Below are 26629 nucleotides of genomic sequence, written 5' to 3' on the forward strand. Positions count from 1 at the left end.
AAAACGCGAGAAACGTCTCACTCACTCGTCAGCTCTCACTCGGTTCGGTTCAGTTATCTAAAAAACCTAAAACTAATTCTAAGACTTAACTGAAGACTAAAGGGAATCGTCCCGAAACCGTATCGATCAAGTAGTAGATGATCCTCGCTCGGACAAAAAAGTGTGTACTCGCATTGAGAAAACTGAGAAACGGAAACGCCATCAGACGTGAAAACTATAAACGCAGCTTGGGCCGTAACAACAACAACAACAACTACATAATCAGCAACTGTGCATATTTCTGCTAATTTTTCAGCCTTTTGGGGCACTTTTTGGTGATTTAGAAGCTCAGAGAAACTGCAATTGGTGAAATTTCTATGAAAGTGCCAACTGATTTCGCCAAGTTCTGTAAATCTGCTGGAAATAAGAAGTGTAATTTGCATATAAAATTATTTCGTTTTTTTTTTTGTATTTGCTGCAGCGCGAGGGAGAGGCAGATATTTTGACATTCTGCTTTCATTCATCTCCGTCGTGGTTGTTGCGCTCACTCACACACACGCACACACACTGACAATCGACCCACGATCGTTGAGAGACGATCGCTGAGGAATTTTCTGTCTTCTCTCCTGGGCGTGTATGTGTCTGTTAGTGTGTGTGTGTACGAGTGGGTATGCGAGAGACCAAGTTGTTGTTGTTGTTGCTGGCCGAAAAACCTTTTTGGGTGGAGTTGTTTTCATTTCGTTTTCCGTTTTTCTGTTTTCTGTCTTCTGTTTTGTGGCAAATCAATATATACACGGACTCGTATATATAAATCGGACAATATATAATTAATGAATTTTAAAAAAATTTACAAATCCCTCCTACAGTAACGTGTTGAAAAGAAGCTGAAAAATAGTGAAAAAATCGTTGAAAAGACCCCTCGAGTCAAGTTATAAGTTTGGTTTCTGTAACAAGAATCTCACAGAAGAATAAACAAAGCCCCCCCACAAACACACACACAAACGCGACATGAGTGTCTGTGAGAGCAAAGCCGTTGTGCAACAGCAACTGCAACAACAGTTGCAGCAACAGGCCGCTGCCGCCGCCGTAGCTGCAGCCGCCGCCGTTCAGCAGCAGCAGGCCGCCCAGCAGCAGGCTCAGGCGGTCCAGGCCGCCCAGGCTCAGGCCCAGGCCCAGGCGCAGCAAGCCCCCCAGGTCCAGGTGGTGCCCCAGCCCCATCTCACGCCACAGCAGCAGCAGCAGAGCACACAGAGCATCGCCGACTATCTGGCCCAGTTGCTCAAGGATCGCAAGCAACTGGCCGCCTTCCCCAATGTCTTCACTCACGTCGAACGCCTGTTGGACGAAGGTAAGTTGTGGTTTTCAGAAGACCAGAGGATAACTACCTATAAGAAGTGCATTTCATCTTAAGAGTTCTTTGGTCTTGGTACTAGAACATGTCATAAATAGAGCTATAAGTTTAATAAAGAACTCTATCCTAAAAGTTCCTGGAATTTTAGTTTCTTTGAAAGGGGATCTCTTAGATCGTATCAGAAATAGTATTATAGATTTTATTCAGAACTAAGTCTTTGAAGTTACTTGATCTACTGGATCGTACTACTAGTTCCATAAAGAACTTTATCCCAAAAGTACCTAAAAATATGGATTTTACTGGAGGATCCACTAGATCATATCGTAAATAGTATTATAATTTCTATACAGAAACCCATCCCTAAAGTTCCTTGAATCGTGGAACTTATGCCAGAGATCCAATAGATCTTATGGGGAATATATCATCCCACGGGATAGTTACTAACTACATATGTATAAGAAGTGCATTCCAAACTTCAAAGTTTCTTGATAATATCATAGTTCGTTCTATAAGTTCCATTTGGTTCACCATCCTAAAAATTCCTAGAAGTTAGGTACTTTTAAAATGGATCCACTATATCATATCGTAAATTGTAATATAATTTCGATTCAAAACTCCCTCCCAAAACCATACAAGAAGTGCATTCCACACTTAAAAGTTTCTTGATCCAGGTACTAGATCATATCATACTTTGCATTAGTCCTATTATATCGTATAAGATCCTCTACGAACTCTAAAGAACTCAATCCTAAAAATCCCTAGAATTGAGGTACTTTGAAGGGAATCCCCTAGGTTATATCATAAATAGTACTATAATTTCTATAGAAAACTGAATCTTAAAAGTTCCTTTAAACGTATAACTTGTAGCCGAGATCCAATAGATGGTATTCCCCCTACTCCCCATACATCCCCATACACCCGATAGTTTTCAAATTAAAGAAACAATCGATATTTACGTTATTAGTCACGTCAAGTGTGAAAATGATATCATCTGATGATGATGAAGTAACGCAGAATTTTTGGCAAAAGCTAAGATACCGTCGATAGACGTCGCTTCAATGGGTTAAGTTCCCGCCACCCGCAAACCCGCCAACCGATCTCGCGTGTCTCGATCGCCTCTTTCACGTCTCTCTTCCATTTCTCCTCCTTTTCGAGTTCATTCCACCTTACAACAGCAGCGCCAGACAGGAGAACCCGACGACGAGATGTTTGTTATTTTTAGTTACTTCCTTTTCGGCTCTCTCCCTATCGCTGGCCCCTCTTTCGGATCTTCTTCGGTCTTGTGTCTGGGGGCCCCCACACTTGACTCCCCATCGTGCCTCCTTTGTGGTGGTTCTTGTTGTGATTTCTTTGTTCGGCCATTCGTACACAAAAATGAAGGGGGTGGAGAAGCCTCCACTGATAACTTTCCACAATCAGTACCCCAGCCTCTCAATTATCTTAATCCCATAGATTCGGAGATACTTTTGAGAGAATCCGAATTCCAAAAAGTATCTGAAAAATGCACGAGCCCACGCCCGAGAAACCAAAACAACACTCGAAGAGTCAACTTTCGGGAATGCTACGGGCTTAGGTGCGAGGGCGGGGGTGGAGGCGGTGGTGGGCTCTGTGGGCGTGCCACTACCTGGTCGCCGCATCTCGTACCGTCGAGCTCTCGTTTCTGGATTATTTGCCCAACATCTGTTGGCCATATGCAGGCCGGGCCAGCGAGTGAGTGTCGCCTCGTAATGACAAAATTATGTTGCACAGATACACAGATACAGATACAGGCGTACTTGCAGATACTGCAGGGTACTTGTGGAGTTGTTGGACAGTTTTGATTTAAAATTTCTTATAAATAAGGTTCAGATACATTCCTGTTCTAGATAATCAGACTCAGACTCTTAGTTAGTTCCATCTCTTAGAACCATATAGTGGTCTATATCATCCAAGATTCCCATCTGAACTCCCTCTAATTGGATTATAAATGCAAGATTCTGATAATTAAGAATAATCATCGAGAGTTATCGGATAATTAACTACCAGGTATCGTTTGGCCCGAACCCATTAACTATTATTCTTGTTTTTTTGGCTCATTTCTGGGCATAGCTGTGACTTTAGCAAACTAGTTTCCGTCCCACAAACTGGGTGTTTGCCGAAAGCCCATAAGCGTTGACAGTAAAACTCGTTCCACCAGACCACCCACCACCCCCCCCCACCGATCCACTTTAAAAGCCAATCCATGGTGTGGCTTATCAGCTTAGTGGGAGGAGGGTTTGGAACTGGATGTCGGATGTCGGTTGTCGGGAACCCAAAAACCCACAAAAAATGGACGAACGTTGACCATCACTATCTTCTGCAACTATCCGTGCTACTAACGGCTTTCAACTTTTCAACTTTTTAGAAGTTTTTCTGTTTTTTGTGCCTCAACTTTGGCGTTTCTGCAACTTTCTCTTTTCAATTGCGGCTGTCGGTGGGGCATTGTTTTTGTTTTTGTTTTCGGTGGATGGTTGACATGCGGGCCGACCCAGAAGAGGGTTTCCCTTTTCAAAAAATGGCTATGACTTTAAAGAAGAATATTTATGAAAGAATTTGGAGCTAAAATATTTAAGAAATATTTATATACCTGCAAGAGATCTAATTAGCTTCCTGCCTCACCTGCACCTCCACCTCCACCCCCATCTAGTATCTTTTGAGGTTGCGGTTTCTGTTTCATAAACATATGCCTCTGGTTAGGATGATGGGGAGCTTTGGGGTTTTGCCGCGGGGCTACCTGTTGGGCTGCCAGCCAGTGAAGAAATATCTACAACATCTACTATAAACTACAGTGCATTTCATTAATGTATAGCCGTGTTAATTGCAGCTCTATTAGCTGGGATTATCGGTTCATAAAATGGCATTTAAAAAGAGAGTTATTTGCATTCAATAGATACCCTGTGTGTGTGTGTGTATCTTATAGGTGGAGTATCTTACACTTTGTATACATTTCTTTCTGTTTATTTTACCGCCTTTTTATGGTTTTCATCATTTGAACGCTTGTGGCACTGCTGACATAAATTTTGGTTGTTGACGAGAGCTGTCTGACTCACAACCCGAACCGAGCCAACTGAGTTTTTGGCCAGATATTCGCCAGATACAGTGTAGTATCTGTTAGATAGCCGCTGCCTCATGACACACGTCGCTGGAGCACGTTTCCCAGCCGAATATCTGTATCTGTATCTGGTTGTGGTTCTCTCGCCGCTATTCATAGTCGCATTTTGCACAGTTGAAGTGTGCCTAGACTGTGTGAAAAGAGAGCTCTCCTCGCATCTCCGATCTCCGATCTCAGATCTCGGATTACCGGCCGACCAAGCATAACTGCACGTATGAGATATCTACGTCCATCTTCCGCATGACGTCTGGGGGCTTGTGTCTACCTGTCTACTTGGCTCTATATAGTAGCCCCCATTTTGATATTATTTTGTCTCTAATTTAGCAACACCCGCACCTGAACTAATGTATATATATTTAGAATTCTTGGTTACTGCAGTCCAAGGTGTATCTGTCAGATACGCACCTAGGCACCTACCTAGTCACTCTGTGCATCCATCGCCCCCCCTTAGAACCCGAGACGAAAGCCAGAAAGAACCGCCCCCGAGTGTTTATATGGCCGATATATATATGTATCTAAATATATGTATCCGAAGGCATATATAGCTGGCCGATCGTCGGCATGACTCTCGGCGGATACACAAAAATCTTTCCCGACGTTTTTGTTTTTGTTTTTCATGAAATTTTGAAATGTGTTTCATTTCAATCTAAAATTAGATGATTGGAAAATGGTTTCTTTCTTTTCGGCCATTGGAATTCTGGGGCGTTTCTGGCCAACTCTGGTAGATCGGAAACTGATTCTGGTTTTTGGAAGTTAACAACAAATGGTGGAGCCCATCCCTCACCCACCATCCACCCATCACCCATCCCTCAGATACATTTGATTGGCCAACGTCACGATCGATTTGGTTTTTGTTTAGTATTAGTGGCAAGTACCAGTAGCATTTTAATTTAGTATTTTTATAGGCTCGGCTTGGGCTTTGGCTTCAGATTCTCTTCCACTGACGTGCTCATAAATTTGTTGACAATTGTTATGCGAAGTGCGTACTCGAGCCAGTCAGAAAAAAAAAAACAATCTATTGGATACCGCTCCTCCGCTTGGCTCGACTCCGTTCCGATTCGATTCAAAGCCGCTGCCCATACACGTCTCATTGCGTTTTCAAATTCAATTAAAATCTTTTGTCATGATCGGGCCAGTGATCGTGGCTTTATTTTTGTGTTTTGATTTGCAACCGAAAGTGCAACGATGCGTTGACATCCAAAAGGGCACTGATCGATGGTCAGCTAGTTAGTCAAGCTTATCAAGATTGGTGGAGAAAGTCGCGTCTTGTTATCTAATAGGAGTGTTATATGACTCCACTTACCAGTAGCTTTAAGAATAATATTTATTATGACTAGAGTTCCCTAGTATTCTGACAGCTGCACCACTTTTCCAGAAATTCGCTCTCCCAGCCTTCAGTTAGCGCTTTCCCTGGAAAACATACTCCCACACATACTCCCAACCCAGTGATTGCGTCATTTGGCGAGTCATTCGATATCCGCGGCTGCAGCAAATTGGCGTTGTTTGTACATCTATAGGATGTATAATTTGTTTCGTTTTTTTTTTTTTTGTCAAAAATAGCTGAAAATACCAGAATGTGAAACAAAGAAGCGCGTAATTAAAATATTTTTCACATGCTCGGGTTTCTTCCACCAAACACACATGGAAATGGTCGTCGTGAGGCAGAGGCACGCGACTACCAGCACCAGCAGCCATGTGGCATTAGACAATTGCTTTAATATGCCACCAGGCAGAGGCAGAGGCAGGCTGCCAGTCTGTGAGGCACAAATTGAACAATTTGATAACAAACGCAGATCGCAAAGGGGGTGGGCTAGCTATCCACTTGAGCAGCAGATACAAAGGGGCTACATTGTGGATGAACTGGATGGATGGGATGCCTCTTTGAAGTTGCCAGTTGCCATATGGTCCTCGGAATCTGCGGCTCTAACCCGAACTTGCAACTCTCTCGAGGCCTGGGGAGTGAATCATTTTTATTGCACTGCATTCAATTCAATGCATTCGATTTATATCGGTAATCAATTTAATTTTCAATTGCTTCTTGCTTTGAAAGACCAGAACCCCCCCCACTCCCAACACCCAACTCCCAGCAGATGGTGGTTGGCGTGTGAAATGCGGGCGACCGCATAGATGCTTAACCCTAGAAAACATCCTCCCTCCAAAGGACAGATGAGGAGTTACCCTGGGCAACTTTTGTTTCAAAAGTTGGTTTTGGAATTCACAAATAGTTTGGGAATTCAGTAGAAAGGTCTTAATCCTAAGTTGTATCTGGGCTTTGGCTTTTCAAAAGTATCTCCTGGCAACCTTGATGCTATTAACACCCTAATGACGACGAGCCATTCACTTGAGAAACACACAGAAAATTAAAAACAAAAATTCAAATTGTCAACAGTCTGGGGCGACAATTACCTTCCTTTCCCTTTACCTTTCCCCTTCCCTGCCCCACCTTGAGATACACGAACTAAGAAATCATCTTGGCACACACATGAGCGCAAACAATGCCCCCCGCCACAAAAAAGTGAATAAAAAATTAAACAAAAAAATGCGTCATGAGTCGGAACACGAAACGAACTTAAAGACATGAAAGCATAGAAAGAGATACATTTGCCAGATACAGATACAAGATACAAGCTCGTCTGCTGCTTAGCTCCCAGCCTCATTGATTCGAGACAATTAACCAGAGAAGCTTCACATCTAGATACAAGCAAAGTTGGCAGGCAAATGGCTCAGAGTTCATCCTTCAGATACTTGGATGTATCTTCTAAATTGTTAGATACATTTCCAAACCCAAAACAAAAGAGCATCTATAAGTCAATCTACCTCCAAGAACTGCCCTTTTTTTTTGCCTTTAGCTACTAGCGCTCTACATCTGCGTATCTGAGTATCTTTGTATCTCAATCTTCGTTACCTTTTCAACTGCAATTCGAAAATGCGACATCGACGTGCTTCTGTTTTTTATTTCTCTTTCTGTAAAGCATGAATGAATCTTTGCCAGCCAAAGTCACGTCCTCTTGCGTTAACCTGTCGGATGTATCTGTATCTGAGTATCTGTGTATCTGTGACACACACACACACACACACACACCAGTACCAGTATCTGATGGCATTTTCCTTTGGGGGAGCACCGTCGCAGCCGTTAAAGTTTTGCGCTATTTTCGGCCAACGCATCGCGACAAGAGTGTGCACTTTTCGGCCATAGAACTATTTCGGGTGAAAGCAGTTGGTATTTCATAAAATCATCCAATTGCCACGCCCCCTTGACGCCTTAACCGCTGCACTATCCGTCAGCTGTTCAGCGAGCGGGGGAGGCAGCAACCAAAAGTCGTTGCATTTGCTTGGCGACTTGGCGGCTTTGTCTCTTGGCTTGGATTGCTTTTTTGGTTTTTGGTTTTTTTTTTTATTTTTATTTTTGTTTTCTTGATTCGCCATAAATGTTTAATGTCGTGCTGAGTTAGCCAGCCACGTTTTGTTTGTGGGGCTGCGTATTTGGGTTAAGAGGCATTTTATATGGACGCCCAAGCGTTGCTGAGGTAGAGGTGGGCGTATGAATTAATTGGTGCCTCGATCCTGGGGTTATAAGCTTTGGAGGAAGTCTCCTCTCTAACTCTCTTCATAGTGGGCCGATAATGACAAGGCTAACCCCCACTCTGGTCCTCCTTCAAGGACGTCTTGTGGCTTATCAGACCTGAATGTCATTGGCATTAAAACACTTGCATTTTCAAGCCTTCTCTCAAATCATACGTAGGCTTTTCCGGTTTTCCACGCACTCGCTCGGAGAAACCCACTCGCAAAATATTTTGTCACAAGGCGACACTTATAAATAAATTAAAAGAAAGGGAAGACGCCAGACTAAAAATACAGAGATGTGGGCATAAAAAAAAAAGGAAATTAAGTAAAAAAGGTGTTAAGAACAAGTTCCCCGCTGACTAAATCTCAACGCCTACAGAACATTTGTCATTCTGGCTAGAAGACTAGTTCTCTTCGCCTGTAAACACATGCGTGAGTGTGTACTTAAGACATTTATTATTTTAATTCCCTACCAAGGCAAGGTGAGACAAGGGAAAGGCGGCTTTTGTTTCAAAACGAGTTGTCGGCCACACACTTCAATGTTGGTCAAGCACATTATGGCCCATACGAGTACACCCATTACGAGTAGCGATACATCATGGCCACTACTGGTAGGTAGGTGGAAGAAAGACAGTGTGTGCTGGTCGATCGATTAAATTTAAACCAAATCGGGTATAAAAAAAATATTATAAACATGACATAAGCCACCATAAGCTGCCATGCCGCCTGCCTGTGTTGATCCAAAAACGGCAGTCAGTGCAACTTTCTCCGCATGCCACAAGCCACAAATGATTTTCCAATAGCCAGAGTTTTTTGGGCCAAAAAGGCACAGGCTGTTGGTCTTCAAAACAAAAAAATGTATAAATATTTTTGTGAGAAAAACAAGCCTAAAAAAAATGAAAACTTATCGAATATATTGTTTCTGAAATTCTAATACAAAAGGTCATGAACTCTGCGTGTTCTGACTGCTCTGGTCTTCTCTGTTTATGTTCCCCACACGTTGCCGGAAAAGTCATTCGGCTACTCCAGAAATAAACAAGAAGCGATGCCAGAAGGCGAGGCAACCACATTAGCTGGCAGTGGCAAGACGATCTCTTCCATCTTCCAACCTAAAAATACGCTCAGAAATAGAATAATGGCCAGGGGAGTCCTCCGTCCCCTGATGATGGAAGAGTTCAAGTACTTGCTTCTAAGGGATGGGCTCCTAAAAGTTCTCTATAAGTGGAAACCTAAAAGATACAAATATGAATTATCTAGTACTGAGTATCTAGTATCTGAGACACTCTCATAAATCCATCTTTCAAGTTATGTTTGGCTTGAGATACTCATGGCATGAACGCCATTTCATTGTTTTAATCTTATCTAATCGGAGCACTTTTCCTGTTTATTTCCAGGTGAGTTTCCTTATCGGAGAAGCAATACAGTAGCTGTAGCACCGTCCCCCCGTCGGCTGGCTATATAACCCAACCTGATTGGCCGAGTACACAAATCGTCTATTAGCTATACTAGATATTGTTAGCTTTTAATTGGTTTAAGCGGCCATTGCAGTCATTCCAGAGGGAGGAGATCCAAGGGTGCTCGGCTGGTTGGTAGCCCATCATCGTGGGCTCAGTGTCATTTTTTTTTATGAGCCCCCGTGGCGGTGGCGGTCATAAAATCAGCAAACAGTTAATTGCTTTATAAAAAATGGGCGCGTGTTCTGGCCAACCTGGCTGGCCATCCATTGAATTTGTCATTCATCGCTGCTTCAGAGCTTCGGGTATCCAGCTCGCCATTGAACTCAACCCTAACAACCGTAGGAAGCCCGCTCTTAATTAATTTATTTTTTGGTTTTCTTGCGAAGAAGAGGGTCAGGGTGCGGCTTCCTGCTCTCGCTCTCGTATTTTTTTATTAATAATTTGGTCAGCAATTGTTGCGAATTAGAGATCTAGAGTGGGTGGGGGCCCACTATTTGGGAATACTTTCATTATATAACCTTATTAAAAGCTCTTTCTCGCCGACTTTGAGGCACTTTGCTGGAAATTGTGCTCATGGGAACTGATTGATTAGCGGTTAGTTGCATTGCTTGGCTCAGTGCCTTGCAGTGACAACCACTTGCACCACCAGCCAGACTGCCAGATATTTGCAATGCTTTTTGGCCACAACGACTAGTTGCAGGTCTGGTGGTGGTGCTATCTTTTTGGCCAGCAATTTCCAAAACTTGTTCATGCCATCGGCTCTCACGAACTGGCCAGCACACACTTAATGAGCCTGGCCGGCCAGCTGTTGGCTCCAGACCCGTGACTCAATGCACTTGTTGTCGTGGGATGGAACTGAACTGATGAAGTGAATCACTTTAGTCCGAAATTACACGAATTATTGTACCTTGGAGATTAGGTTTCATAGGTTTCCCCATAACCCTTGAACCTTTCAAATATTTATTGAAAAAGGGCCTTTGTTTCTCGTTAATTGCCTAATTGGTGTGGATTGCTTTGAAACGTATTTAATTTTGTCTGAAATATCTGGATGTATCTGATTGTTCAGTTTTGAGAGGCTTACTGACAGGCTGCAAGGTTGTCTCTTAGAGTATTTTCTTTCATTGTTTGGCTGGGCATGTGTCCATGTGAAAATTCCCCATAATCTGCCGCCAATGATGATGATGGCCCGCCCACACACTTATGTATGTACATATGCCTGGTTGTTGCTGTTGACTTGGAAGTGGTGCGTGAGTTTGCTTTTCGACAACAACTTTCCATTTTCGACTTGCCATTGTCTCCCAACGAAAATTAAACATTTCACTTCCTTTCGATTCCAACACCTTCTCTAACACGGCAGCTCATCTTGAGACTCATGAGCATAACGGCGTGACTTCCAGCCAAGTTCAGTAATGTGGGCCAGGCCAGAAATAAAAAAAATAAGTGGGTCTCTGGCTGTGACATGTGAAAAGCCTATACATTGTTTTTCCACCCAGCTCTGCCAGTATTTTCTTGAATTTCTTTGCCATTCCGCTGATGTCACATCAGCTGCCAACTGCGATGGCTGCGATCTCTGCTTCGCCTCGCCTCGCGATTTATGATGTGGGTGGGCATTAATTTTAATGCCCTTAGACGGGATTTTTGTAGAGACCGGCTGCCACCTCCTTCTATATGGGTGTATGTGCCTAATTAAATGGCAATGGCTACTTAACATCTCGCGACAATAAAAATAATAATATTTCGGTAAAATTAGTCACGCTTGGGAATCCGGTGTGTGTTGTGCTGCGATTAGCTAAGTAATACTTTGCGATCGTAATCACAGCGATTTATTAGCCGCCAACAACGAGCAGCTAACAATGTTTTAATTTTAATTGAATTAGCTTGCATTTAAATGTTGACTAATAGTAGCCAGCCAGCCATCAGAACCATCAGCTGTTAACGTTAATATTTATTTTCTCCCGCAACACTGCCATCTGTAAATTAAAGCCAAAAAACTGGATAACTGTTGGGCCACAAAACGAGCAGCATTATCAGCAGTATTGTTTACTCAAAAGCTGGCCAAAAAAAAATTCAGTTTATTTAACTAACAATTTATACATTATTCCGTGTTATTGTTGGCTTAATGTGCGTTTTATCAATTCTGTATTGGTTCGAGTGTTTATTCGCGTGCTCTTGTATCCGAATCGAAATCCGAAATTCGTTCGAACCAGGTGGAGATTTATTCTTTTCGTGATTTTTCAACTATTGTTGTTTCATTGAAAATATTTCTGGTTGCATAAATAAACAAATGCCAGTTGGAGGAGTGTTGTCTGAAATGCAAAACATTTGTTGTGCGAATGCAGGAATCTAAAAATTTAATAATATTTCGGTGGCCAGAATTTCTGATTGTTTTTTAGAAGCCAATTTTTTGGGATTTCACCCCAAGGGCATTGATGAACATTTTTCCCTTTGCGTTACAGTGTTTGCTTTGAGTTCGCTTCCCTGAACTTAATTTTCCTTTTCATCCTTGGCTCCTGAATGAACATACATACCTTCTCCACAAAGTTTGATTATTTTTTTACGCTTTAAGGAGCCGACTCTGATGTTGATATTTCCTTTGGCTGGCGTTTGTTTTGCTAGCCGTTCGTTTTTTTAAAAACCGACATGACCTATTTTTTTATGAGAAGCATTGTTTTATGTTGCTGCTGAGCTTTCCGCTAGCTTTAATTGTGTTTTCTTTGTTTTTTATTTTTATTTCGCTTTTAATGGCTGTCTCTTCTGACTCACGACAACTCTTGTTTTCAGACTCACCGAATGTGGGTTAAAGTCTGTTCAAGTCAGATACAAAAAAAAAAACCCGCTGCATATGCACTCTAAATTAAATAAAATCGTGTTAACAAAACTTTGTATGTTTTGCAAAAAATCCGATGAACCAATTGATATATTAATCGAGGCACTGAGAGACACTGAGCCACTGAGCCACTGAGCGTGTGAACCAACGGCCTGGCGACAGTTTTATGATCTTTGAAATTTATAAATGAAAGTGGATAAAAAACTGTCATTTGGTCATTAATTTAATGCTAAAAATAATCGAGAAGCCAAATGGGAATTATAGTCAAGATTAAGGTTCTCCACTCTCTAGTCTCCCAAAAAAAAGGAGCCAAAAGTCAACCATTACTTGCTATTTTTAGAAGGAAATGCTGCCACAACCGCAAACCGAATTAATATGCAAAAAATATGCAAAAAATCCACAAAAAAACGAATAAACGATAAACATTGTAATCGTTTTTTATTTCGCAAAACACAAACACACAAGTAGAATTGCAAATTCGCCCAAGGCCAGTGGAGTTCATAAAGAAAATAAAAACCATAAAATCAAATATATTTTGGCGCTTGCCAAATATGCGGTGCGCGGCTTAATTGCAGTCTGTACTGTTTGGCTGTCTGAACCTTAAACGTTTCTCGGCCATTTCGGGTGTCAATTTGTTAAGATACCTCGTCCCACATCAGAAACCCAAGGTATCTGACATTGTATGAACAACTTTAAGAGCAACACCCACACACTCATCAGCGACCAGTCATCTAATTCGTGTGGCTTGAATGGTTGTTTTGCATTCATAAATTAGCCAAGCCACCAGATACTTAGATATGTGTCGCACTGTCAGAGTCGTGAGCTCGAGCTCAACCCGGCTTTAATTTGGCTTAGAGGTGTCTGAGCCATCTGAGATTGACAGGTTTGGGGACACGATCAGATATCTACTTCCTCTCGTCGATCGATCGTGTGTCCCACACCATCTCACCATCATTACCATTCCATAAATATCTAAACACATATAGTCAGATACACATTTTATGCCCTACTTGCCGGGGCGGACATAGAGGACCAACCAGAACCCTTGCCAAAAAATCGTGGTGCATAAAATTTGACAATTTATTGACGCTCGACTGGCTGTCGGACGGCACTCGGATGGGACATGCGACGTGTTTCGACTTCTTGTTCTTGTTCATCAAGTGCAGTTCTAAAAATATAAAATATTCAAATGTTGCAAAATGTGGCAGTCAAGCACACCACCACCACCGCTACCACCGAGAAGGGCGACGCTGGTGATGTCATGCTAAAGTCCATCCTTACACACACCCAACCTTGGGGTTCATCCACACACTTTATTCTTAGTGGCTGGTCTAATAGCACTCCATCGGAAGACTGGTGTGGGGGCTGGCTATAAAAAAAATTATACAAAATAATAATAATACTCGAACCGACACGCAAAGTATTCGCGGGCTGGACGCCAAATTTGGTAACTCTGGCCCGAACCATGTACGGTGCTTGGCCAAGAGATAGAGTCATAAGGCTGGCTATGCAAATTATGAGTCGCGACCAAAGATGGCAATCTAAGTTGCCTTAAAAGCACAAACGACTCGAGACCGAGACCTGTTAATGAAAAGATCTTTCATTGATAATTATTAGATTGTGGAGCTGTGGTGGTGCTCTCGTTCGCCCCGCCTCCACGATAACTCCAAGTTCTGGATGCCCTAAAATGGTCAGAGCAACAGGTTGACTTTTGAGTCAAGGGATTTAATTATAGACTCGGCCGTAAGCTTCTGACTAAGCCCGCCATTAATTAAGCCGCCTGCGCATATGGCTTGGACTCGATTATTGTAATTTATTTAAACGCCAATCTATCCATTCATTCAACTGACATGCCCCGGCCCCCCAGCAGTGACTCAGTAACTCGACTATGTCATCGACTTCAAATGCAACTGCAATTTCACGCCAATTCTCGCAGATTAAGACCGACAGCTGACGATCCAAATCAGATTTTGAAGTGTTCTCCTAGTGACCTGGCCTCTGGAGCTGCTCTTAATTACATCGGCGATGGTGGAAAAATCTGCCATCTCTTCTCCAATCTTTCCATCAATAATCGTGCCAAGTGCTGGACTGATGTGCCGCTTCTGCTGCCGGTTTCTTTATGGGTTCTTTGGCCCGGCCTGAACTCTGGAATGGATGTCAGAATTTCTTTCTCACAGCTCGAAGGGGGGGAGGAGAAAAGTAAATTCAAATTTAAGGCTGCCCGGTGCTTTCTTTGTTTGTGGCGCAGGTTTTCAATTTTATTTTCTGCGAGGAAATAAATAATAAAGTCAGTCCACGGCTGGCTAGATAAAAATATCAAAAGTAATTAATTTAAATGGCAGGTTAAGTCTAGAATGCATTCTTCCAAGAACCATGAAAGAATATTATTAATATTTACTTTGGTGAACACCTGAAAGGCAGCTATTTATAGTCTTTCAGCTTTAAAATTTAAATTTTAGACATGCTCTGATGTCAGCAGAACCACCAAAGAAATCAGATAATAGCCTCGCATTTAGTGAGAGAACTCAGGCATTTAATTTGATGTCATTCGGGTGGCATATGAGATATATGAGATGCAGTCACCTTCTCCCAGCACCCAGTACTACCCAGCACCCCAGCACTCATCACAATTACCCACTTTTAGTGACAAATTGTCAAAGCACATGCCAAAGACAAACAATGCAATTGAGCTTATGCAAAGTGTTGATAATATCAATTGGAGAACCCCTGTCAAGTGGCACAGTTGGGGGGCAGATATTGGGACCTCCCCCTATGCCTTCCATATACGAACTGACCTCAGCTCTAAGGGCGTTAGATTTTATGGCATAATTTGTTTAAAAATAAAACCGAGTGATTTCATGGGTCAGTTCAATAAAGACAGGCAGATGTTAATTTAGTGAGAGACTAATTAAACGTAATTTAATACAAGCACTTGACTAAAATGACAAATTACGCTGCTATCAACTTTTAGATTATGTACTAATGCCTTCTGGTTATCTCTCTTGAATCTTTTTCAGAAATAGCACGCGTGCGCGCATCTCTCTTCCAGATCAATGGGGTCAAGAAGGAACCTCTAACCCTCCCAGAGCCCGAGGGCGCCGTTGTCACGATGAACGAGAAGGTCTATGTGCCAGTTCGCGAACATCCAGATGTAAGTAGTGTACCCTCCTAACGATAATGATGATCTAATTTATGGATATTTTGGGAGGCACGGGCTTCCGCCAATTAGAATTGACAACACGTTCACTGAGCAACTGGGCTATACACCGGAAATGGCTGGAAGGTGTGCCGAGAGGTGCTCCATCTCCTCCTCATGTAATCCTCCTCATGCTGCTCAGTCATCTGTTAAGTTGTCTTGAAGACGACAGGAGGCAGCCACCGCCCAGGCAAGATCTGAGATGCAAAGCTGATCCACCCATTAGTCTTGAGATGGTGGCCTACGCATTCTAATACTGTCTAACTAGACTTTTAGTTTATGTGTAGTTTCTCTCAGTGTAGCTGACACAAAATCATTGAAGCGTTTTAGGAAGTCGCCCGTTTCATTTGTTGCTCGATCGTAGGCGTCGGGCCAAGCCCTGCCCTGCCGCATTAGAATTTCATTTAATTTTATGCAATTTCAAATGTTTCCCCCGACATGATGTATATGTCTTTTGTTTTTCTTTTTCTTTAGTTTTAATTTGGAAATTGTTTGGGCGTAGTTTTGTTATTTTTTTCCTGTTGGCTTTTATTTATTTATGGCCTGACAGCAGCTCTCGGAGGGAATTTATTTAACTGCATGACACACTTAGTGCTCCCCATGTTTATGTTCCGATCCAGATAGTTGCATAAATTTAAATAGCATTAATTAGACTCGATGATGCTGCGGCTTCTGTGACAGCTGTTTAAATAGTTTACTTTGGCAAATGGCGCCAATAGATGAGGGTGATGACCCAACCAACTGAAGACTCTCCAAGAAAGGCTTTGTTATCTCATGAGACTAAATTGAAAGAAATCTTTAATCAAAGAACTGCTGAAATGATTATGAACGACTAGTCGAGGTCGTAAATTAAAGAAAAACCTACATATTTTAGAGAAACAAGCCCAGTGGCGGGCGAACACCGTTTGATGATGTTTTCCAAAAGAAAATTGGCACACGGTTCGGATCGCTGCTCCGAGATTTACGATCCTCGACTTTTATTTTTCCACACGATTTTTCAATATTTTTCAGGTGTTTCAAATCTGTCTAGCTCTCGAGATGGAATTTTTGGCTCAGTTTCTGTGAGGGCGGGTCGCTGCTTTCCAATAAATCATCTCACTTTATGGCAATCACTACAGTGAAAATATTCTGACAAATATTTGAAAATGTATATGTTTGTTCTGGCCAAGATAAATTGCGTTTCAAATGGCAACATGGGAAGTGCAACAAGTTGTGCTGCTGTGGCTGCTGCGGCTGCTGTGGCTGCGTCATGGGGCATAAATTTCAAGGCATTAGGCCAGACACTAGGCCGGTGCACACATAATAGCAGTTAATAATTTATACCATACACCATACACTTAACAATGTAAATAGAGATTTGTCAGTATGCCATGTAAATGATCAGCAATTTGTCAGCCAGGGAGAGTGGCTCCTGATTGTATCTCTATCTTTATATCTCGTTTCTCAGCCATCTCCAAAAAAACACATAAATGCAACTTTATGTGTTTTTGTCCACAAAAATCCACAGTGGACAACGACAGCAGCAGCAGCAGCAGCGGTCCGGGTATTAAAACAGTTTACAATTAATTACAGCCAACTATTAACGCTACAAAGAAGCATCTGTTGGCATGTCCCATCTCTCTCTATCGCCCTGCGGCTGTCTCTCTCTGCCTGTTGGCTGTCAGCGCTCATTGCTCATACGCCCCGTGGCGCGACATGCGACATGCGACAGTTGACCCACTGAGCCTTGCCAGCTAGCTTCTGAGTGATTTTGCTTGAAACTGAAATTATGTTTGACATTTTTTTATTTTCGCAAATTCATTCTCTGATCTGTCAAGCGTTGTATCTATTTGGAATAGGAACAATTAGATGCCCAGAGTCGAAAATACTTTAAAGATGAGGCAAGCTAATATATAAGGCCTATATTGATGAAAATCATTCCACAGATCAATACATCAATTAATTAATCACTCTTTCCGGTGATTAATGCTATGGTCCACACCCACACAGTGGAATATCTAAACCACAGCCCACACTTCCATCCATTTGACATTCGATTCGTGTTAAGGTCACTCTGTCACTCTGGCTGTCTTTAGCCTCCATTTAGACAAATCGATCAACTGAATTACATTCAAGAGCATAACCATAACCATCACCATCACCATCAGCATCTTCAACTCACTTTATGGAAGCTGCCTTGTATCTCCTTCCTATATTTTTTTTGTATTTTATTGTCTAAGCCGTTAACACAAAAGCCAATTAATCTACAAACTGCAGCAAATTAGTCATAAACACTGAAATGCTAATTACGTGCAATTTTTATGTACATTTTTGGGTTGTTTAAGTAATTTAATAGGCACTGCCTTGCTCCTCCACCCTCTCCCTCTCGAAAAAACAAGTCAACACTAATGCGTTTGAAGCCAACGAATTGTGGCAAGCATTATTTTTCAAGTTTCAGTGCTGCTGTTGTTTGTCATGTCAAAGTTTGATTTATTTTTCCGTGTAATAGACGAGCTTTTTGTGTTCCACAGTCAGCGTAATTATGTCTGCTGCCGCGTGTGGCTCTCCCACTCGTAGACACCCATTTAGCAAACTATATATATTCATAGTAGTAACTGAGAGTGTAATCTATTTGATCTATGCCGACCCCTGCCTATGAATTTCTGTTTCCAATTTGTTTCAGGCCAAAGCCAAAGCCAGCGGCTCGAGCTGAAAGATTTGCAAAGCTATCTCTGAGTCACACTGGCAACGTGATTAGATCTGTCCTAGAGACACACAACTATAAAATATTCTAAATATTCCCTTTGTGTGGGGTTTTCAAGTTGGCACCAGCACCCATCATCCAGCATTTCAGCACCTTTGTGCCCAATTGGATTCCTTAATTTGATATACCCACCGGTGGTCGGTCGTCATGGTGGCAGATGTAGGAGGAGGAGGTGGCTTTCTTATCACAGACTTTCTTCGTGTGTTTGTACTTTCCTTTTCAATGTACTGTATGCCCTTTGTGCGAGAGCCACCTCCTCCTCCTTCTCCCAGCTGGCTTATCAATTATTTGCCCTCGTACCTTTGCCATATTGAAAATTGTTGTACGAATTGTATAAATACACAGCATATACACACTGCGGCGGCCTTATCTCGGCTGGCAATCTGTAGTACATGCGCCTTGTAGTATAGCATCTATTTACCCACTTCACTTCACTTCACTGGGATCCACTCCACTTGACTTGGCCTGCAGCTCCCGTTGTCATCTGGCTTTTGTCTGTTTTTCACTGGCGGGCCCGGCGGGAAAAGCCAATACAGCGAAATATTACAAGCAAACATTGTGTGTGTTGTGTTTTCTCTTAGCCTCTTCGGGTCGAAAGTCTTTAAAAGCACGCGTGCCACTTGAGGAGGGCATGTAATTCCACAAAAGAAGCAATCGGAAAGGGTTTTCCTGGCAGTGGAATTCTTGCCACAATCCTCTTAATATTTTATTGCTTGATTCTATATTGAGTAACTCTTAATCCCCGCTTCTTGAGGTGCTATTGTTGGCTCCCGTAAGCCCCATCATTTATAATTTATTTGTCCAACTCGTATTTGTTTGGCGTTTCTCAATATTTGTAGAACGCCTCATGTGGAAGCTTTCAAGTGCCGCTCGGTTTTAATTTCCGTTTAATGGCCAATGGAAGAGATCTCTTGTGTAAACCTTAACCAGAGCCTGGGTGTTTTAATTAAGCGAATGATACGAAGACGATAAGCAATGCAAATGTTTTGTTTTTACTTGAAAACCCCATTCAAGAGATGCAACTTGGCAACTTTCTCGCCTTGCGTTTTCATCCGGGCCACATTAAATGATTTTTCGCAAAATTTAATTAAAATTGCCAGAGCCATTAGGCATTAACTGCATTCTTCTGATCAGCGGCAATTTTCAATTGATTCGATCTCGGCATCGGCATCAGTGGCAGTTGCAATTGCAGTTTCAGTTGCAGATGCAGGCTTTCAGATACAGATACAGATACATTCGAACTGACAACAGCTGCTGCTGCTGGTTGCCGTCGGCTATGGGCTGTCCGATGTCGATGATCGCATCGCAGCCAGCCACCAGCACACACACACACTGTGTGCACTTAGCATCCAATATCTCACATCCCATCACATCATCGCACTCGAAATGGCTTTCCAGATGTGAGTGGCTTGTGGGTGGGTTGTTTTTCTGCCAGAGCCTGGGGGCCAGAACTAGTTTAGCTGGCCATTTACAATAACTCAGATGGAAATTGTTTTGATCTGGCCAATAAATCGAATTTATCGGCAAGCCTGCCAGCCAGCCGCTTTTCGCAATCTGTGTAAAGTTTGTAAGTATATGATAATTGGGCGCCACGTCAGGCTGGGAGATGGAAGTTATGGGCTGGGGATTGCCTCAAAAAATCTATTTAAAGTTTGCAACACATGGCCTGAGAGTAGCGCCCTTTGATGGGAGATTAGCTAGCCTTATAGTGTTCGTCATAGCCAGGCATGACTCTACTGTTGGCCAACATGCCTAACAAGCCTCCTAAACGCAAATGCCCGGCCCGTCCATCATCATCGACAAGCGCGTCAAAAGATTTTTGCACGCTCCGCTAATAGTTTAAGCAAAATTCTTTTGAATGTCGCCGCCTGTTGACTGCCGACTAGCTGACTGGCTGACTGCATTTGGCTAAATGCACAAAGAGTTGGCTTGTTGTCTTGTTGTTTCTATCGAAATGATTGGTTTATCGTGCCAAATTCAGGCGTGTCGCCGCGGGTCATATTACGTTGCCTGTCCATTGTTGTGGGTGACTCCAGCCTTCAACGAACCCAATCTGACCAGCGTCATACGCTTTAATAATTTTGACTTTGAACGAATCTTAATCTGAATTGGAATCTGAATCTCAATATGACTCTGAATTTGAGTAATCTGGCATTTATGCATCCAATCTGACTCACGATCTAATGCGTTTTAAATTTGCCAAAAACTTTGAACTTTATGCCAAGTTAAGAGACCTGGCTAATTAGATTGTCTTGCTAATGATTTCCTCTAATTTTGCTCGTCTAATTTGGATTTTATTCATTTCCCTTTTTATTTCCATTTCCATTTCAGTTCAACTTTGTTGGCCGCATTTTGGGACCCCGTGGCATGACTGCCAAGCAACTGGAGCAGGAAACTGGCTGCAAGATCATGGTACGCGGCAAAGGCTCCATGCGCGACAAGAAGAAGGTGAGTTTACTAGTTTATTAAATTAAATTGGAGTATTACTTATGCTTTGGTTAGGGTACTTCTTAGTCTCTATACTTAGACAAACCCAAAAACTCTCACTTATTTTTCTTGTCTTACACATCTTGTCACTCATGTGCTCGGATGATTTAATTTCCCCTCACGAAAACAAAATCTAGAAAAATAAGACAGCAGAAACAGAGAAATAAATCGAGTGTCTCGGGGCGATTAAAAGTATTTTTGTAATTCATAATTGTGGCGAGCCGAAAGGAAGGCATCCCGCCGTTAGACAGACAGGAGAGTTTGTCAAAAAATACGAAATTTCGCCTGCAATATTTTGATAATTTAATAAAAACGATGCCCGACGCCCGACGCCCACTCTGGTATCTGACTCATCGAGTCAGACAGCAACGAGTGCTAAAGAATACAAAATTTGTCGCTTACTTGCATCTTGTAGATAGAAATAGAACGAAAAGTTAGAGACACCGAACCCGAAAATTAGTCATAGTGCATAGACCCACCTCGGGCCAAAGTGTTTTCTTTGTTTTGCCGGCCACTCATCATCACCTGCCCCCAATTTCAGATAATGCTTTTGACCAGATTTCATAGCCTGACAGTGACATGGAATTAGCTACTGGGACTCGCTCCAAAAGACTTTCTTCTAAAATTTGATCCTAATTGATTATAAAAGCCAGATGAGGCATTTGTTGGGTATTTATTGCGGCAGAGTCTCAAGAGTATTTCAATATATTTGTGGCACGTACGCCACAGAAACCATTTGGCCAGAAAGTAATAACCAGAGAAATGAAAAATGGCAATCACATTTTAGTGCGGCATAACCCGCCCACTATTAATTGTTTCGCCCATTTGTTCTTGCACTCAAAACCAAGAAATTCCTCATTTTCGTGTATACATTTCTGAGCAATTTATTCATTGAGGGCAAGTGATTGAATCACTCTGCATACCGAATAAAAATAATACATGATTGCAGATTGCACTTTCGCAGTTGTGCTTAGTTTTCATTGCGGAAACTCGTTCATTCAGAATTGGTTTGCCTAAATACTTAGAATTCCTTAAATGTTTATGTATATTTATTTCAAATTTTTAGGAGGACGCCAACCGTGGCAAGCCCAACTGGGAGCACTTGTCCGATGACCTGCACGTCCTGATTACTGTCGAGGATACCGAGAACCGGGCCAAGGTTAAGCTGGCCCAGGCTGTTGCCGAAGTACAGAAGCTGCTTGTGCCGGTAAGTGTTGAAAAATAGTAAAGAAATTGAAAAATAAATTCGAAAAAAGACCACATTGCGTATACGTGATGGCACAAGCTTCAAGTAAAATACTGAAATATAAGAAGATCAATTAAAAACTATTGCGTGTACCCGTGCTCCCGTTCCTCCCTCCTCTTTGTCTATGTTAAATCAATAATAAAATTATTAAATGATTTCGAAGCTAAAATTTAATGAATGTTAACCATATAATTAATGAATTCTTTATATTATTTCTCATTCTCTCTTACCAAAAAACCTAATCTGCTTTAATGTATTCTGTTTAATACATTAAAACCCGACCAAACAAATGACACAATGACACAATGCCACATGCCACATGCCACATGCGAAACAAAACACATACTTGTACTAACAGCAAGCCGAAGGCGAAGATGAGCTAAAGAAACGTCAACTTATGGAATTGGCGATTATTAACGGCACTTATAGGGACACAACAGCGAAAGCTGTCGCAGGTATGTCAACCAAGCCTCTATATCTCCTCCGAACCTCCGAATATATATATATCTTCCCTAACCTTCTAACCCCGACATAGCAAGACACACAAAAAAATACCAATAATACCAGCTAATCGAATGTCGAAGATCTAACCATTAACGAATCGCGGCGAACCGAACTGATTTAAAGTCGATTTAGGGTTGTTGAAACTAGATCCAATATATCGATATCTCAATGATATATTGTTTGAATTTCAAAGTTAACAAAAATACCAAGTAACTTTTCAGCATTAAACTCGTTTTCTCACAACTCTATTATCTGGGCTGTGATTTGACTTAGTAATGTTACATAAAATAGTTTGCAAAAATGTATCGACAAAACCGTTTGGAGAGTTATCGTTTTTATGACAAAAAATATATCGAATTAGAATAATCTTATAGTAGTCTTATTGCTAATCCAATTACATTCTACTATATATTTCTCTTGACATCTTGCTGAAAAATAATACTTTCGTCATCTGAACCAAAATAATCGATATTGCCGCGATATTAATCGATAATCGATATTTCAACAACCCTAATTTGATTCGATTTCTTCGATTTCTAATTTCTCCGATTTAAGCAGCTTTCTCATGCGTTGGCTCTCCTTCTGCTTCTGTTCTGTATCCCGCAGTGAGCGATGAGGAGTGGCGTCGCATGGTGGCCGTATCCGACACCCGCCTGCTGACTCCCGCCGGATTGCCGGGCCTGGCCGCCCAGATCCGCACCACGCCCGCCGCCCCGCTGGGCGCCCCCCTGATGCTGAATCCCCGTATGACCGTCCCGACCACGGGCGCCAGCATACTCTCCGCCCAGGCCGCACCGACGGCCGCCTTCGACCAGACCGGAATGATCTTCGCACCGTACGGGGATGCCTACAACTACGCCGCCCTCGCCGGCAATACTCTGCTCACGGAATATGCTGATCATAGCGGTGGGTTGTTTGCCAGATAATCGATAACCGATAATCTCAATATCACATAAATCTCTCATCGCTATCTCTCTATTATGATTTACTTTTCGCACATACAACACACCATACTTTACTATACCACGCGCGAAAACACTCATCTTAACTAGGCAGAAGTCAGGCAATTAGATAGGGTGAATTACGAGCAGAATCAACAAGAAGCATATCACTATCAGACAAGTACACGCCATTTAACACACTGACACATACAGATCCGACACATTGCGCATATGCCGCGTTGGCCTCTCAGATGCTGGCGCTTGTTTTCCTTTCCTCTTAACACATTAACCAAGTGCAATCGATTCAGTTTGTTATGACAGCTAAACAGCCAGCGAACTCGAGTATCTAGTATTATTTTTTCAACTCAATAATATTGATTATTCTATTCTATTTTTTTTTGTTTAAATGATTTTAATGATTGTTATGTTAGTTGTCATGTGAAGGATTTTTTAAGTGCATTTCATTTATGAGGAGCTTGCATTTATTTTTGTTGCTATTAATTAAGTTATATAGAGATGTCGAGAACCCCTCGAGAAGCTAACCCCCATAATGACTTGCGTTCAGTGCCATAAAGTATGCTATGAAAGTTTTGTTAGCCGAAATGCACGCTTTTCTAACCCAAGCTTTTCCCAAACAATAATCAAGTAATCAGTAATCTTATTATTCGATTTCCAATAACCGAAAGCTAACCAGAACTCATTACCCGCCTTTGACAAACTTGTTACCAATTTGATCTTATCTTTATTTGTTATAAATATAAATATTTCCAGTTGGTCGATATATGCATGCTGGCTCCGTCTTTTGAACTTCTCTCTATCCCTCTCAATAATTTATTCCTTGATCGACAGAGTTACGAAAGCCTAGAGAGGAAATCCATTTCAAATGTTTAGTCTAAAGCCTAAAGCCTAAAGCCTGTAGCTTGTAGTTACAGTCTCACACACCCACAACGCCCCCACTGAAACAGAGTTATACACCCACACGAATGTATAGACTGTACATAAACAATTTTATATATTAAACCTAGAGACAACAAAACGGCACAACAGCAACAGTAAAAAGCTAAAAACAAACATCATAATATAAAATACTCAACGGAAAATGAATTTTTGTTAGTTGTTAGGTCTCAAAGCAATAAACATTTCTGCAAATGTGCAATATTGGCAAAAATAAGTGATTTTTAGGCCTATAATTTTCTAGTAGTTCTTTTAATTATATCTTAACCCTTTATTTATGGTTCGACTTGGATCGTTTGCTTCTATGATTTCCCCCAAGCATACATGAGTATATTCTAGTTGAGAACAGCAACCAGAACAGCGACAGCCAAAGCAAGTTGTTGATTTTCGTATGGTTTTTGTTTTTTTTTATCCCGCAAGTATTCAAATTAGTGACTGTCAACTTAGTTGCTGAGTTAACAAATTCGTTTTATCCCGTTCTTTTATCTTCTGATTAATAAGTTTTAGTGTTTTGTTTTAAAATGGTGAGAGGGTCGAGTGTTAAGTGCAATCTAGATTTATAGTTTTATATGTATGTGTAGTGAGTTGTAGAGTTGCGAGTTGGGGGGACAGTATTTATGCACAAATGTACCTTACGAATATTTAGCGAGGAAACCGTTTCAATTTTTCCAGCCAGTGCCATTTCTCGTCAAAACAGTACTTTGAACAGAATTGCAGAAAGCTTTTTAAAATAGACATAATATATTTCATAGATGAGGAGCCTTGAATCAAGTTGGTGCTTAATCAATTACTCGTATTTCAAGTTAGTTTCTAAGTTAAGTCGAGGCTCTCCGGCAGCCGTCCAGGACCAGAAATAGAACGCACGACTAGTCAGCAAGCTGGAAGATAAATAACAAACTGCTTTAGGAACAATGTGTTGGCAGCCGTGGGCCATTAGCTTGAAGGAAACATTATTAGGCTAAAAGCGGCTTGAAAATCACTTATTTTGTGTCAGAGGAAATCAGAGCGATCTGAGCAAGAAAATATACCGAATTAAAAACACACAAGCGCACACATTATAACGACTCATTCCAAAGAAGCAGAGAATTTAAATGTTACAAAGTAAAAGTTAAAGAAAACAGAACATTAGAAGAAAGATTTTCTCCCCCTCGGTTGGCAATTGGCTTGTGAGCAAAAAAAGTTCCAGCAAAGGCAGCTATAAAGCAAAGCAAAAGCATGCTTCAGTTCGAGCAAGCATATATACACATTATTGTATATGTTACGATGTACGGAATATTTATTAGATTTAAGTGTATTTTGTAGCGAATATGTTCACACTTATTTATACCTATATAATCGATATGCATATATATATATATATACAACCTATATCTCTACATGTATCGTATCGTATATTTTAATAGGCGCCATTAAGCAGCAGCGTCGTTTGGCGGCTAACAGAGAACATCCCTATCAGCGTGCAACGGTCGGAGTGCCAGCCAAGCCGGCGGGTTTCATTGAGATACAGTAGAACCTTTGCACAATCGACATTAAATCAAACAGAATAACCCCTTTATTTAACCATATCAACCAAGAAGCAATTTTAAATCCTTTGTTTTTAAACTCAAATTTGCGAAGAAGACCAGCAACCACTGACCAGTCTTGGTTGTCTGACTTTTACATTGTTTGATGAAGAGCGGCCACCGATCGCCGCAATCGATTTAGTTTAATTTTTTACCGACTTTGGATTATTTAATTTGAAATTATTGTTAACCCGCTGCTGCTGTATCTGTATCCACAATGAAATCCCGGACCGGAAACATTGGCCAGGCCAGGCCGACCTGCCCTGATCAGAGTTCCCAAAAAAAAGCAAAAGAATTGTCAAGCGCACCGCCTCCACAGGTTAGTTGTGTTTCTACTCACTTATTTATTTTTATCAAAATATTATTTTCTCTGTGTGTTATCGTTTTTCCCTCCGGAATGAAATGCAACCGAGTTCTGGTCTCGATTGCATTTCAATCCGACTGCGAGACAAAATAAAAACATAAACTTTGATAAATACAAAAAGTACAGACACATGCAAAATCTATCAAGCCAGAAGATATGCTGCTGGAATAAAAAGTTGATTATTATTTTTTATACAAATATATTTATACAAAAAAAATTTTTATATTATTTTTCCTTTGTTTCCACGTTGACTTGTGCCTTTGATGTTTTACAAACACCCAAAAAAAAAAAATTATTAAAAAATTTGAAGCAAAAAAAAAAAAT

The 26629-nt window shown here is 41.4% G+C and overlaps 1 protein-coding gene across 5 annotated transcripts; it reads left to right on the forward strand.

The window, feature by feature from the left end:
- Nucleotides 1-26260, forward strand: how (protein held out wings). 5 transcript variants are annotated; one of them, XM_017248990.3, is made up of 8 exons: nucleotides 1-160; nucleotides 846-1327; nucleotides 15326-15459; nucleotides 20579-20695; nucleotides 21801-21941; nucleotides 22339-22435; nucleotides 23040-23390; nucleotides 25783-26260. In XM_017248990.3, exons 2-8 carry the CDS (start codon nucleotides 988-990, stop codon nucleotides 25887-25889), a joined length of 1287 nt encoding a protein of 428 aa, XP_017104479.1. In that variant the 5' UTR covers nucleotides 1-160; nucleotides 846-987; the 3' UTR covers nucleotides 25890-26260. The 5 variants fall into 5 exon arrangements, with proteins under 5 accessions (XP_017104479.1, XP_043067695.1, XP_043067696.1 ...); XM_043211760.2 differs by having other exon boundaries at nucleotides 23043-23390; XM_043211761.2 differs by having other exon boundaries at nucleotides 23091-23390.
- Nucleotides 26261-26629: the final 369 nt, after the last annotated feature.

The sequence above is a fragment of the Drosophila bipectinata genome, chromosome 3R, assembly GCF_030179905.1.
Source record: "Drosophila bipectinata strain 14024-0381.07 chromosome 3R, DbipHiC1v2, whole genome shotgun sequence".
Classification (NCBI taxonomy): Eukaryota; Metazoa; Arthropoda; class Insecta; order Diptera; family Drosophilidae; genus Drosophila; species Drosophila bipectinata.